Consider the following 13215-nt stretch of genomic DNA (forward strand, 5'->3'; position numbering starts at 1 on the left):
GATGTACAAGACACTATGACGAAAAACGAACTTTACAATTTAGGCAGGGCAGGCGGGGGTGGGGGGGTGGGGAGTGTAGTTGTGGAGATGGGAGGGAAGGGATGGTAGGGGAAAAACAAAGGAGGAGGCAACAATGCTTGATAAGAAATGTACTCATTACCTTGCTCTTGGAACTGTAACCCCTCTGTGCAGTATTTTCACAATAAAAAAACATAAAAAAAGAAAAGTAAAGAAAGGAAGGAAAGAAAGAAAGGAAGGAAGAAAGAAAGAAAGAAAGAAAGAAAGAAAGAAAGAAAGAAAGAAAGAAAGAAAGAAAGAAAGAAAGAAAGAGAAAATGCGGATGGAATGAGAATGGTGCTGGAGATACTGGTTCAGGCCTGTAACCCCAGCACTTCAGAGATTGAAGTAGAGGGATGACCAGCTCAAGACTAGTTTAAACTAAATAACAAGACCCCATCTTCAAAACAAACTAAACTGAGAGATTTTTGGACTAAAATTTGAATTTCACATACTTTTCACTTGTTACCAGGTATTACTTAAAAATACTTCAGGGCTAAGAAGGTGGCTCAATGGTAGAGTGCTCGCCCAGCATGCATGAAGCCCTGGGTTCGATTCCTCAGTATCACATACACAGAAAAAGCTGAAGTGGTGCTGTGGCTCAAGTGGTAGAGTGCTAGACTTGAACAAAAGTAGCTCAGGGACAGTGCCTAGGCCCTGAGTTCAAGCCCTAGGACTGGCACCAAAAAAAAAAAAAAAAGACTAAAAATATTTCAAAATAATCAGCTAGGTGTCAGTGGCTCACATCTGTATCTTAGCAATTCAGAAGGCTGAGATCTGAGATTTACAGTTTGAAGCCAAGCTGGGCAGAAAAGTATGACTTTCATCTGCAATTCACCACCAAAAAAGCCAGAAGTGGGGCTGTGGTTCAAGTGGTAGAGTGCCAGCCTTTGAGTGGAAAAAGCTAAGATACAGCCTTAGGCCCTGAGTTCAAGCCCCAGTACTAGCACATTTACTTATTTATTTTTAATTTTATTTTTTTTGTCAGTCGTGGGGCTTGAACACTGGGCCTGGGCGCTGTCCCTCAGCTCTTCAGCTCTTCAGCTCAAGGCGAGTGCTCTACCACTTGAGCCACAGTGCCACTTCCAGTTTTCTAAGTCTCACAGAGTTTACTGACTGAGCTGGCTTTGAACCTCGATCCTCAGATCTCAGCCTTCTGAGTAGCTAGGATTACAAGTGTGAGCCACCAGCGCCTGGCACCAGCACATTAAAAAAAAAGATTGAACCATTCTTGGCTCATAAGGCAAAAGCAGCCTGCCAGGCGTACGGCCCATAGCCTAACCTCACGTCTAAGGCCACTTTGCGCCTTATCTCCCACTAGCTGCATTCACCTATTCTGTCCTCAGATGCCCTCTGGTGACCCTCCTGTGACCCTCAATGTCCCCTCCAGCTCCATGCCAACCCCTTCTATCTGTCCTTGGGGACCCTCCTATCCTGGCTGCCACAGTGTTTTTTCCTGAGCACGGTTCTGAATAGCTCCATTCACCTTGGCAGGGAGGACCCAAAGAAAGGAATTTTGTTTGGGCTCAGGACTTTGAAATCAGGTCCCCTCCCCTCTCATGCCAGGGGTCCCTGGCCCCTTCCCTGATCACACTCAGCTGCCTGCAGTCTGTCTCCTCTGCTGTCGTAGCTGTCTGTCTGTACCAGGCTGACCCACCATGCACCCCAAGTTCTCCTGCTTTCTGGCCTGCGGCCTGCTCATCTGTATCTCTTCAGGTATGCACATCTTCTATTTTGGCAAAGCTTTGCATAAACCAAGACTCCTTTCCTTTGGCTTTCTGCAGTGCCAGCCTGGGGAACCTCACAGAGATCAGGTAGAGAGGCTGAGTTCCAAACTCAGGTCCTGCCTTTGCCGTGCTGTGTGTTGACCGGGTCCTATCACCTGTCTGAGCTGGGTTCCCTCATGCATGCATGAGGTTGGAATCTCCCAGATCTTACAGACCTCTCTGACTTGGAAGTCAGAGGTTCTTGTTTGTCTAGCGATCTCCGATTCGTGCTGTGATTTGCAGACACTGGAATCTGATTGAACAAATCCTAGCTCTAGTCAAAGACTCAATTTAGGATAAAGTGGAATAATAAGAATAAAAAATTTAAAAAATCATGCGGAGGTTTTAAGGATTAAATGATACTACCTCCACAAATGGTGAGCCCTACAGTTACATGCACTCAAGAAGAGGTAACAAGCTAGGAGCTAGTGGCTCACACCTGTAATCCTAGCTACTAAGGAGGCAGGGAGCAGAGGATTGAGGTCCAAAGCCAGCCCGGGGAAGGAAAGTCCATGAGATTCTAATCTCCAATTAACAATCAAAAAGCCAAAAATATCGTATAAAATAATACTTATTGAAATGAACTCCAGGAAATGGAAACAAGAGGTTTTTTTCCCTCTCTCTTGCTATTTTTGTTTTCTTTTCCCTTTGTCTTGTTGGTTTGTTTATTTGTCTTCGGGAGGGTAATGGGGCAGAAATAGAGGGACAGAGGGTGAACAAATGCAGCAGTGGTACTCACTAGACACTATATTGAAAACAAAGTATACAACTTGTGGGTGAGAATAGGAGGGAAAAACTGGGAGAGAGCAAGGGAAGGGGTAACACTGTCCAAAAAGAAATGTATTGTTTATCTGACTTGCGTAACTGTATCCCCTTTGTACATCACCTGTATAATAACAATAAGTGCCCAGGCACCAGTCTGAGGATCATGATTCAAAGCCAGGCCAGTCAGGAAAGTCCTTGAGACTCTTTTTTTTTTTTTTGAATTTCATCCTTTATTGAGCACAAGATCAAGTGTGGGATAGCATCATACTGTCCCATTTCCACATTAACCAAATTAAGGCTTGTTTGTGTGTGCTAAGAGTAGTTGCTCCCAGATGTGAATTAGTAAGCTAAATTCAAAAGTGAAACTGGCATTTTCCAAATGGTAAGATAAAAACACTGTATCAAAGTTATGATTTAAAAAATACAAAAGTTAAACCCACAGGTGAAGAGAAACTTGGCAATCCTGAGAGCTGCCCAAAAATGTCAGCTCTGGAATTCATCTAAATCCGTAAGCAGACATGTGTCTTCCCACTCCCTCCCCCCCCCCCCCCCCCAGGCCAGCACCTGTGGGAGAGGAGGTTAAGTAGCTCTGGTACTGTGTGAGTTTAGACCCCAGCTGGGCATGTAGGGAGCAGTGTGGTGCCCAGGAAGCATGCAGCACACATTGTGGTAGTAACAAGGCAGGGCCAAGTTCTGTAGCCAGAACAAACAGAAAAGTGACCCCACCTGGCATTTCCTAGCTTTGGCAATAGTCAGGTGTTTCCTGTTCACCTGGGCACTGCTATGGGCAGGCAGCAGGGCTGAGAACTGAATCTAGTCACTGTAGATGCACAACCACTCAACTTCAGGCCCTGGTTTCCAATCCTCAGTGTCCAGGGGAAACTGCTGCTACCAGGGCTCAGACTTGGGGTAAGAGGGGAAGGGAGGCTGGCTCAGCCTGGGGATCAGCTGTCACCCTTCTGAGCTGAGGCCCAGCATACAGAAGCCAGGAAGTAGGCAGAGCATGGTAGTGGTCACTGTACAAATAGGCAGACAAGTATGAGTGAGGGCAAGCTGCTAGGACAACATGGACTGCTGCACGGCCTTCTGCAGCGACTGCCTTGTCACCAGCAGACGCACCACTTCTTCTGAGCGCTTGGTGAGCCGCTTCCGGGCCTGGTCATGTGTCACCATGGTCATGTCCCAGCCATTTACCTGCATGATCTTGTCTCCAATCTGTAGCCCAGCAATTTCCGCAGGACCTCCCTCAGATACACGTGTGACATAAATGCCCTTGTCTGTCTTATCTTCTGAGAAGGGATTCTGGAAGGGATCCTGGTCAATCCCACCTCCGATGCTGAAGCCAAGGATTAAGTTCTCACCTTGGCGTAGCTTGTGACTTTCAACTTGTTGCACCACGGCGGTGACCGGCTGGCCGGGGATGTAGGACATCTCGACCCCAACCCGGGAACTGAACGCCACTCCGGGAAGCCCGGCCCGAGAACCGTCCTTGAGACTCTTATCTCTAATAAACCAGCAGAAAACCAGAAGTGGTGCTGTGGCTCAAGTGGTACAGTGTTACCTTGAGCCGAAGAGCTGAGGGACAGTGCCACCCAGAGTTCAAGCCCCACAATTGACCAAAAAAAAGAAAAAGAAAAAAGAGAGAGAGAGAGATAGAGGAAGTATGACCTCTGTCTCTCAGCCCACCTAGGAAAATGTGGGGCTGTGGGGATTTTATTTTCTTTTGGTCAGTCACGGGACTTGAACTCAGGGCCTGGGCAATTATACCTGAACTTTTTAAGTCAAGGTTAGCACTCTACCACTTTAAGCCACAGTGCCACTTCTGGCTTTTCCGGTGGTTAATTGGAAATAAGCCTGTGATGGCTTTGAACCCTGATCCTCAGATCTCAGCCTCCTGAGTAGCTAGGATGACAGGCATGAGCAACCAGTGCCCAGCATTAGAACAGCATTTAAACACTATTGTCATCTTAGATTTCCTCTTCCAAATACTGCCTGGCCATTGGCAAAATTCCCACTTGGTGCCATCAGATGCCCTCTGGGAAGCATCACAGAAAAGGGGAGGGACAGGTACCTACATGGAAAAGAGTGAGGTAGCCAGGCTCTGGTGGCTCACACCTGTAATCCTAGCTACTCAGGAGACTGAGGTCTGAGGATCCGTGTTCAAAGCCAGCCTGGGCAGGAAAGTCCGTGAGACTCTTATCTCCAATGAACCACCAGAAAACCAGAAGTGGCACTATGGCTCAAGTGGTAGAGCGCTAGCCTTGAGCAAAATGTAGCTCAGGGACAGTGCTCAGGCCCAGAGTTCAAGCCCCCAGGCCTGGGGGGGGAAAAAAAGGAACAAAAGAACTGGCAGGTGTTTGAAAGAGGGTTTGGAGGAGGGGTAAGGATAGTACAGGACTGGTTATCCTAGACTTAAACCTCTCTGTGCAGCAAAAGTGAGTCTTGAGAAACCAGAGGATTTGTGTGTGTGTGTGTGTGTGTGTGTACGCGCACACACATACGTGCGCACTATTCCTGAGATTTGAACTCAGGCTCTGGGTATTGTCCCTGAGCTTTTTTTTTCCCCCCTCAAGATGAGTGCTCTATCACTTGATCCACAGTGCTACTTCCAGCTTTTTTTCATAGTTAATTGGAGATAAGAGTCTCATGGACTTTCCTGCCCAGGCTGGCTTTGAACACGGATCCTCAGACCTCAGTCTCCTGAGTAGGTAGGATGACAGGTGTGAGCCACTGGCACCCAGCTGCCCAGGAATTTTTCGCTATGATCATAGACATTCTTGTCAGGTTGTGAAGTCAAACTCAAGGTCTGTAAATCGGCCTAGGTGACTCGACAAACTTAGAGCTCTAAAGCTGGGTGTAGCTATTTTTCAATGGCTCCCAGGAGTGGAGTCTCTGCCGACGAAGATATTTATAGTCAGCCTCTAATCAGGGCCTGATGTGTGGGCCCTGTCGGAATCAGGCCAACACTGACCTAGTCTTGCAAGCTACTCCTGGTTGGATTTCAGCTCCAGACCAAAACAAGAAGGTGGCCAGAATTTTCCCACCAGCTGCTCCAATCCATTAGGGCAACAAAAAAGAAATCAACAGTTGTTCCTAGCCCTTCTCATATGCTTGTTGAGGAAGAATAAGCAAGCTTAAGAAAGATGTGCATGGTCTGAACTCAAGTTTTTATGTTTGCTCCACTGGTTTTCCATAATGAGCCAAGCCTGCAGCTTAGCCTTTTCTGATTATTTTCTGGAGTCTCAAAATCTTTTTTGGCTGGCTTCTAACCAGGATCCACAGGGTCTCAGCCCTCTGAGTAGCTGGGGTTATGTGTGAGCCATCAGCACCCTACTTAAGAGCTAATATACTATTGTGATGACAACTATTAATTTAGCTTTTACTACATGCCAGGCATTGAATTCTAACTACTTCATGTATATTATGATCTCACTTAAGATCCACAAACAATCATTGGCAAAGCAAGTACACTTGTTCTCATTCGTTAGCAGAAGATAGCAGAAATTAATGGGTTCCTGTCACCCAGCAAGTTTGTGGTGGAGGAAAGATAAAAACCAAGAAAAGCTGGGCACCAGTGGCTCCTACCTGCAATCCTAGCTACTCAAGAGGCTGAGATCTGAGGCCAGCCCAGGCAGAAAAATCTGTGAGACTCTTTTTTTTTTTGGGGGGGGGGTCTGGTCGTGGGGCCTGAACTCTTGGCTTGGGCGCTGTCCCTCAGCTTTTCAGCTCAAGGCTAGCACTCTACCACTTGAGCCACAACGCCACTTGTGGCTTTTTTCTTTTTGCTTATGTGAGGAATCAAACCCAGGGCCTCATGCATGCAAGGCAAGCGCTCTACCATTGAGCCACCTTCCCAGCCCGGTGAGACTCTTATCTCCAATAAAGTACTTAGGGGGCTGGGAAGGTGGCTCAGTGGTAGAGTGCTTGCCTTGCATTCATGAGGCCCTGGGTTCGATTCCTCAGCACCACATAAGCAGAAAAAAAGCCAGAAGTGGCTCTGTGGCTCAAGTGGTAGAGTACTAGCCTTGAGCTGAAGAGCTGAGGGATAGCACCCAGGCCCAGAGTTCAGGCCCCATGACCGGACCCCCCAAAAAAGAAAAAGAACTATACAACTTGTGGATGGGGATAGGAGGGAAAAACTGGGAGAGAGGTAGGGAAGGAGTAACACTGTCCAAAAAGAAATGTACTGGGCTGGGAAGGTGGCTCAGTGGTAGAGTGCTTGCCTGGCATGCATGAGACCACATAAGCAGAAAAAGCTTGAAGTGGTGTTGTGGCTCAAGTGGTAGAGCGCTAACCTTGAGCTGAAGAGCTGAGGGACAGCACCCAGGCCCTGAGTTCAAGCCCCAGAACTGGCCCCCAAAAAATAAAATTAGATTAAAAAAGAAAATCTTCGAACATGAGACCATACTCCCTTCCTCTCTGCAGCTGAAACCCAGGAGCCCAGAAGAGCCCCAAAGGCTCAGCAAAAGAAAGGCCTCAAAGCAACCACCTTCAGTGAGGAGAAGGCTTCTTCAAGAACTCCAGGCCAAAGAAAACCCCCTTCCCTCCACAGCCACAAGCCACAGAAGTTGAAGACAGCTTCAGTTCCTATGGTTCCAAGTTCCCCACACTCCTCCATCCTGACGTGGGGAGTAGGGAAAGGCGGGTTCCAGAAGGTGAAAGACTGTCTGAGTGTGCGGGCTGGTGAGCCACTGGCGCTGCGGTGCCGGGGGCAGGCTGTGCGCTGGAGGATGCCCAAATACCTGGAGGAGGAGGCGGAGGCTGAGGGGCGCCTGAGGTATAGTATGGAGGATTCTGGGAAAACTCTTTTTTTTTTTTTCCAGTCCTGGGACTTGAACTCAGGGCCTGGGTACTGTCCCTGAGCTTCTTTTGCTCAAGGCTAGCACTCTACCACTGGAGCCACAGTGCCACTTCTGGCTTTTGCTGTGTATGTGGTACTGAGGAATCGAACCCAGGGCTTCATGCATGCTAGGCAAGCTCTCTACCACTAAGCCACCTTCCCAGCCAGGATTCTAGGAAAAGTGTAAAGGGTCCAGGTATCTGTCAGTCACAGGTACCTGGGGAGTCATTCTATAAGCACCCTGGTATATGTTTCCCAAGCTCACCATGGCTCACATTCCACACTGGGTATCCTGTCAGGGTACAACTATAGATAAATCCCTCCCCTCAAAAACAAAAACAAAACAAAGCCAGGCACTGGTGGCTGCTGCCTCTAATCCTAGCTACTCAGAAGGCTGAGATCTGAGGATCACAGTTCAAAGCCAGCCCGGGCAGGAAAGTCCAAGAGACTCTTATCTCCAATAAACCACTAGAAAACCAGAAGTGGCGGTGTAGCTCAAGTGGTAGAGTGTTTGCCTTGAGCTGAAGAGCTGAGGGACAGCACCCAAGCCCAGAGTTCAAGCCCCACAACAACCAAAAGAAAACAAACAAACCAAAAAGCGAAAAACAAAAAACAGCACGCAGGTGGCTCACGCCTGTAATCCTACCTACTCAGGAGGCTGAGATCTGAGGATCACCATTCAAAGCCAACCTGGGCAGGAAAGTCTGTGAGAATCTTATCTCCAATAAACCACTCACAAAACCACAAAACCGAAAAGTGGTGCTGTGGCTCAAGTGATAGAGCGCTAGCCTTGAGCTGAAGAGCTGAGGGACAGTGCCCAGATGTAGAGTTCAAGCCCCATGACCAACCAAAATAAAAAGACAAAAAAAAAAAACAAGTCCCCCCCGCCAACACACACAAACAGTAAAATGGGTTCATGAGACCTATTAGCTGTGCAGTGGTTTACTTCTTGGCTAGGACGAAACTGCCTAGATGGTTATCTCATTTTAGCTGGGATGACAGGTGTACACCACCACGTCCAGCTTTTTCAGTTGAGATGGAGAGCTTCGGCCTCTCATATTAGCTAGAATAACAGCTAAGATGTGCTGCCCCCAGCTACACTTAAGCCTCTTGAAGTGGGATTTCCTGGGATTCTGCCTCCTTTGGCATGTACAGACACTTAGAGGGCATTTGCTGGCCTGAACGAGAGTACACTAGGAAGGTGCCAAGGACATCAAAGTATCTGGGAGATTCCATTTGCATTCTGTGGGAAAAGTCAATGGGGGGCAGATGGCTCAATGAAAAGTTGTGCATAGGTGTTGGTGGCTCACACATATAATCCTAGCTACTCAGAAGGCTGAGATCCAAGGATCCAGGTTCAAAGCCAGCCAGGCAAGAAAGTCCGTGAGACTCATCTCATAGTTAACCACCTGAAAACCAAAAGTGGAGCTGTGGCTCAAAGTGGTAGAGTGCTAACCTTGAGCAAAAAGAGCTCAGGGGAAGGGCCCAGGCCCTGAGTTCAAGCCCCACAACCGACAAAAAAGCCCAAAAGCTAACAAAAAATGCCCAGCATGCCTCATTCACTGTCTTTCAGAATCAAGCACTTTGGTCAGCACAGCCAGCTGCTGCTGGTGAACTCCACTGGGGCAGACACAGGTGAATACAGCTGCTGGACTCGGCATTGCCAGGATGGGCAGTGTGCAGAAGGTCAGGAACACCTGGCAAAGACTTTCATCTTCTTCACAGGTACCTTAGAGTCAGGCTGTCCAAGAACCCACCTCCCTAAAAGTCCTCCAAACATAACTCTCTGAAGGCTTAGACTCATGGTGTTAGAACTAGCTGGGGATGTTGGGGTATCTCATAGGAATAAAGACACCAACTCAAAAGGAACTTGGCAAAGAAAAGTGTACTTCTGCAGAAGGGTACACCAACAACCAAAAATCTGGCAAGCAAGGACACAGAACAAGCAGGCTGCACCCTTTTAAATCCCTCACCCAGCAGGCCCCGCCCCACTGTTCCCATTGGCTGGTTCACAATTGGTTCCCATTGGCTGGTTCACAGTTGGTTCCCATTGGTTGGTTCCCATTGCAGATCCACAATCTGCAAAGGGATGTGGCTTAAATAACAGGATGGAATTAAAATTCAAGGGGCTTCTAACAGGATGTCTTAAAGTGCTCAGGAAAAAAGGAAGTTGTAAGAAATGAGAGGCAAGTGACCCATATGGGCTTAAGACTTTATTGGGGGGGAGCAGACCCACCAGGCCACTCCAAGCAGGAATGAAAGCAGCAGCCATGGACAGGTGTAGGCTGAATTTAAGCAGAATGTTAGGGGGCAGTCACATGGGTCACATGGGGCAGTCACATGGGTCACATTACGTCAACTATGGGAATTTGGGGGTAGGGTCAGTTCTGAAAAGAAGTGTTATGAAGGTGTTAGGGGGACTTCAGGAATTGGGGGGAGAGTCACCTTCTGAGAAGGAGTGTAATGAAACTGTTGCAACTGGGGTGGGAATTTGTATGTCACACTGGAAAAACAGTATTGGGAAATAGTACCAGACTTCTGTAAACAGGTGGGGATACAGTGTGGGGACTTAATCAGCAGGCTGATTCTGAGACTTTAGAGATGTATGTAACTAAAATGTAATTATCCAAGCCATCTAGCCAAAGCAGGAACTCTTCAGCAAAACAATTCTCTTAAGATTAACAGAAAGGAAGCAAACTACTATGGCAATAGGCACTGGTAGTGCAAACCTGTAATTCTAATGACTCAGATGGCTAAGATCGATCATGGTTTGAAGCCAGACTCAATAGACAAATCTGACAGATATCACTACTCAGCAAAAAGCTAAAAGTAGAGTTGTAACTCAAATGCTAGAGTGCCAGCCTTGAGCTAAAAAGCTAAGGGACAGAGCCCAGGCCCTGAGTTCAAGTCCTAATACCTACAGGCATATGCACATACAGACACAAACATACACACAGCAAGCTGAAGACAGATGCGGAAATAGCAGCTGGTAGGCTTGTCTTCAGCACCCCTTGTAAGACAGGAAAGAGTGCCAGGTATCATCAATTACATCCGTAGGATTACATCCATAATCCTAGCTACTCAGAAAGCAGAGATCTAAGGACTGTAATTCCAAAGCAGCCTGGACAGGAAAGTCTGTGAGACTCTTCTCTCCCATTAACTACCAAATAAGCTGGAAATGGTGTTGTGGCTCAAAGTAGTACAGCACTAACCTTGAGCACAAACGCTGAGGGATAGTGCCTAGGCCCTGAGTTCTAGCCCCAGGACTGTCACCAAGAAAAGGAGGATGAGGAAGAGGAAGGAGAAGAAGAAGAGAAAGAAGAGGAGGAGGACAAGGAGGAGGACATGGAGGAGGAGGAGTAGAAGGAAGAGGAGCAGGAAGAGGAGGAGGAGGAGAGCTTGGAGAATAAGGTAGACAGAGAAAAGACAGTTTTCAAGGCCCGCTAAGGAACTGAGTGGTGCTAGAGCATCAGGAAGTCACGAATCTGTTGCAAGCTTAATTCTTCTCTCTCCCTCATTCCCAGACCCAGAGGAACTCTTTGTGCCCACTGAGGATTATTATCAGGTGGTGCAGCTACGCACTCATCAGCCTGCCCTGCTTCCCTGTCAGGTGACCAACCCCCTGGCCCGGGTGAGTCTGCATCGGGAATTCCCCCCTGAAGAAGTCCCAGTGGATGGGACGGACATCTCCTTTGATGTGAAGAAAGGCTTCACCATCCACCGGCCCCAAGCTTCTTTGGCTGGCTCCCTCTTCTGCTTGGCCAGCCTAGGTGGCCTGAGACAAATCTCTACCAAGTACATGCTCATCTACGTCAACTGTACGTGGGCCTGGGGTTTGGGGGGCGGGGTCAGGAAGGGGAGGATGTGGAGAGGGACATTTCCTTTAGGTACTTTGAATCTGGGGTATGTGCATCAACTCAATGGATTTAATTATGCTCTGTGTAACGAGCCATTTTAGAGATCTCTATGGTTCTGTACAACAGCCAGCCCATCAGCCATCCAGCTAGCCCGCATCAATTCAACCTTTCCATCCATGTATTCTCAGTCAAAGCAAACCATCCTTGTCAATCAAGCCCTTCATCCATTCACTTTCTCCCGTGCAACCATCTCCTCATTCATCTAGGCTCCATTAATTCTTTCAGAAGTGGGGAGGGGGGCGGAAATGTCCAGCCTGTAGGCCCTAGATAGAGACATCATTTGACCAGGTCTTGCCAAAACACCTGGAGGTAGGACTTGAAATTCAATAAATCTAGGAATTTTCATACCAACATACATATCAATACCAGGGCCTGGAAGGTGGCTTAGCGGTAGAATGCTTGCCTAGCACACATGAAGCTCTGAGTTTGATTCCTCAGTACCACATAAACAGGAAAAGCCAGAAGTGGCGCTGTGGCTGAAGTGACAGAGCGCTAGCCTTGAGCACAGAGAGGCTCAGGAACAGAGGCCAGGTCCTGAGTTCAAGCCCAGGACTGGCAATCAATCAATTAATCAATCAATCAATCAATAACTATCAATACCAGCTAACATTGTATGCCAAATTAGCCTTTCCCCCCAAAAATTTTTCCATCCTTCATTTATCCCCATTCGAACATCCTTGATCAGTTCAATCATCTAACTATTCCGCCATTAAAACATGCCATCCATTTGTTTAATTCTGTTCGACCACACCTCGCATGAATTCATCTCTTCATCCATTTACTTGCCATCCATTTAACCATCCTGACCACCTGTCATATGTCTGTCCGCATCTGTCTCCTGTTATCCATGGCAGACCCATCTTCCTCCCCCAAACCCACCATCCTAGCTTCAACCACATCAGTCCAACTGGGAGACAACTTCAATGTGACCTGCACAGTTCTGGGTGAGCCAGAGATTGCTGTGGACTTCAGCTGGGAATATCCAGGGCAGAAGGTAAGTAAGCAATAAGAGGAGACTGGGTGTGTGTATTTATATATGGTGGTAGGGATTGGAGTGAGGTGGGAATGGGGAATTGGGAGGAAAGCTAAAAGCAATCATTGCAGAATAAATCCACTGCTTGACTAGAATCCATTGAATGTGACTTCTAGTCTCCACTCTGACACTGCTTCTCTCTCTCTTTTTTTGGGTTGTTTTTTGTTTTTTTACTTGGCTCTCGGTTTCCTCATCTGTCAAATAGAACTACTTTTCAGTTCACTGACAAAGAATGTATACATGTATCCAGTTAGGAATTTATTCAATAATTATTGACCACCTGCCATGAGCCACTGTAGTTGGTGCTGAAACTAAAGTAATGAGTCAAAAGGGGGCATGGCTTGTACCCTCTGTGAGCCAGCCAAGTGCATCATGAACTCCCCAAGCTGATCCATGCAGTGACTGGCCCAGTCATGGCCCAGCCAAGACATAGAGAGATGAGGCTGTAGGAGGCAGAAAGTGTGGAGGATCATCCTCCCACTTGTCAGAAAAATGAGGAATAAGGAGAAACATACCAAGATGATGTGCTGGCTAAGTTGCCTGTTCCTCTAGCACATGCCTGAGAGTGGCAGAATATCCAAAGGTTCTGGCTGGGAAGATGGCTCAGTGGTAGAGTGCTTGCCTCGCATGCATGAGGACCTGGGTTCGATTCCTCAGCACCACAGAAGCAGAAAAAGCCTGAAGTGGTGCTGTAGCTCAAGTGGTAGAGCACTAGCCTTGATCTGAAGAGCTGAGGGACAGTGCCCAGGCCCAGAGTTCATGACCGAAAAAAAAATATCCAAAGATTCTCTCCCATCCTGCTCCATTACCCAAAAGTATATACTTGGGAAAACACTC

The 13215-nt window shown here is 47.6% G+C and overlaps 1 protein-coding gene across 1 annotated transcript; it reads right to left on the reverse strand.

Moving 5' to 3' along the window:
* Positions 1–3147: 3147 nt before the first annotated feature.
* On the reverse strand, positions 3148–4068 carry LOC122115431 (tax1-binding protein 3-like). The gene has a single exon (XM_042688899.1). The coding sequence runs from the start codon at positions 4017–4019 to the stop codon at positions 3645–3647; it is 375 nt and encodes a 124-aa protein (XP_042544833.1). The 5' UTR covers positions 4020–4068; the 3' UTR covers positions 3148–3644.
* Between the last annotated feature and the right edge of the window lie 9147 nt (positions 4069–13215).

The sequence above is a fragment of the Dipodomys spectabilis genome, unplaced genomic scaffold, assembly GCF_019054845.1.
Source record: "Dipodomys spectabilis isolate Male_0828 unplaced genomic scaffold, ASM1905484v1 ptg000119l, whole genome shotgun sequence".
NCBI lineage: Eukaryota > Metazoa > Chordata > Mammalia > Rodentia > Heteromyidae > Dipodomys > Dipodomys spectabilis.

What these genes read in the sequence shown, in the direction of transcription:
- LOC122115431 (XM_042688899.1), bottom strand. Translation starts at nt 4,019, where the DNA reads ATGTCCTACATCCCCGGCCAGCCGGTCACCGCCGTGGTGCAACAAGTT.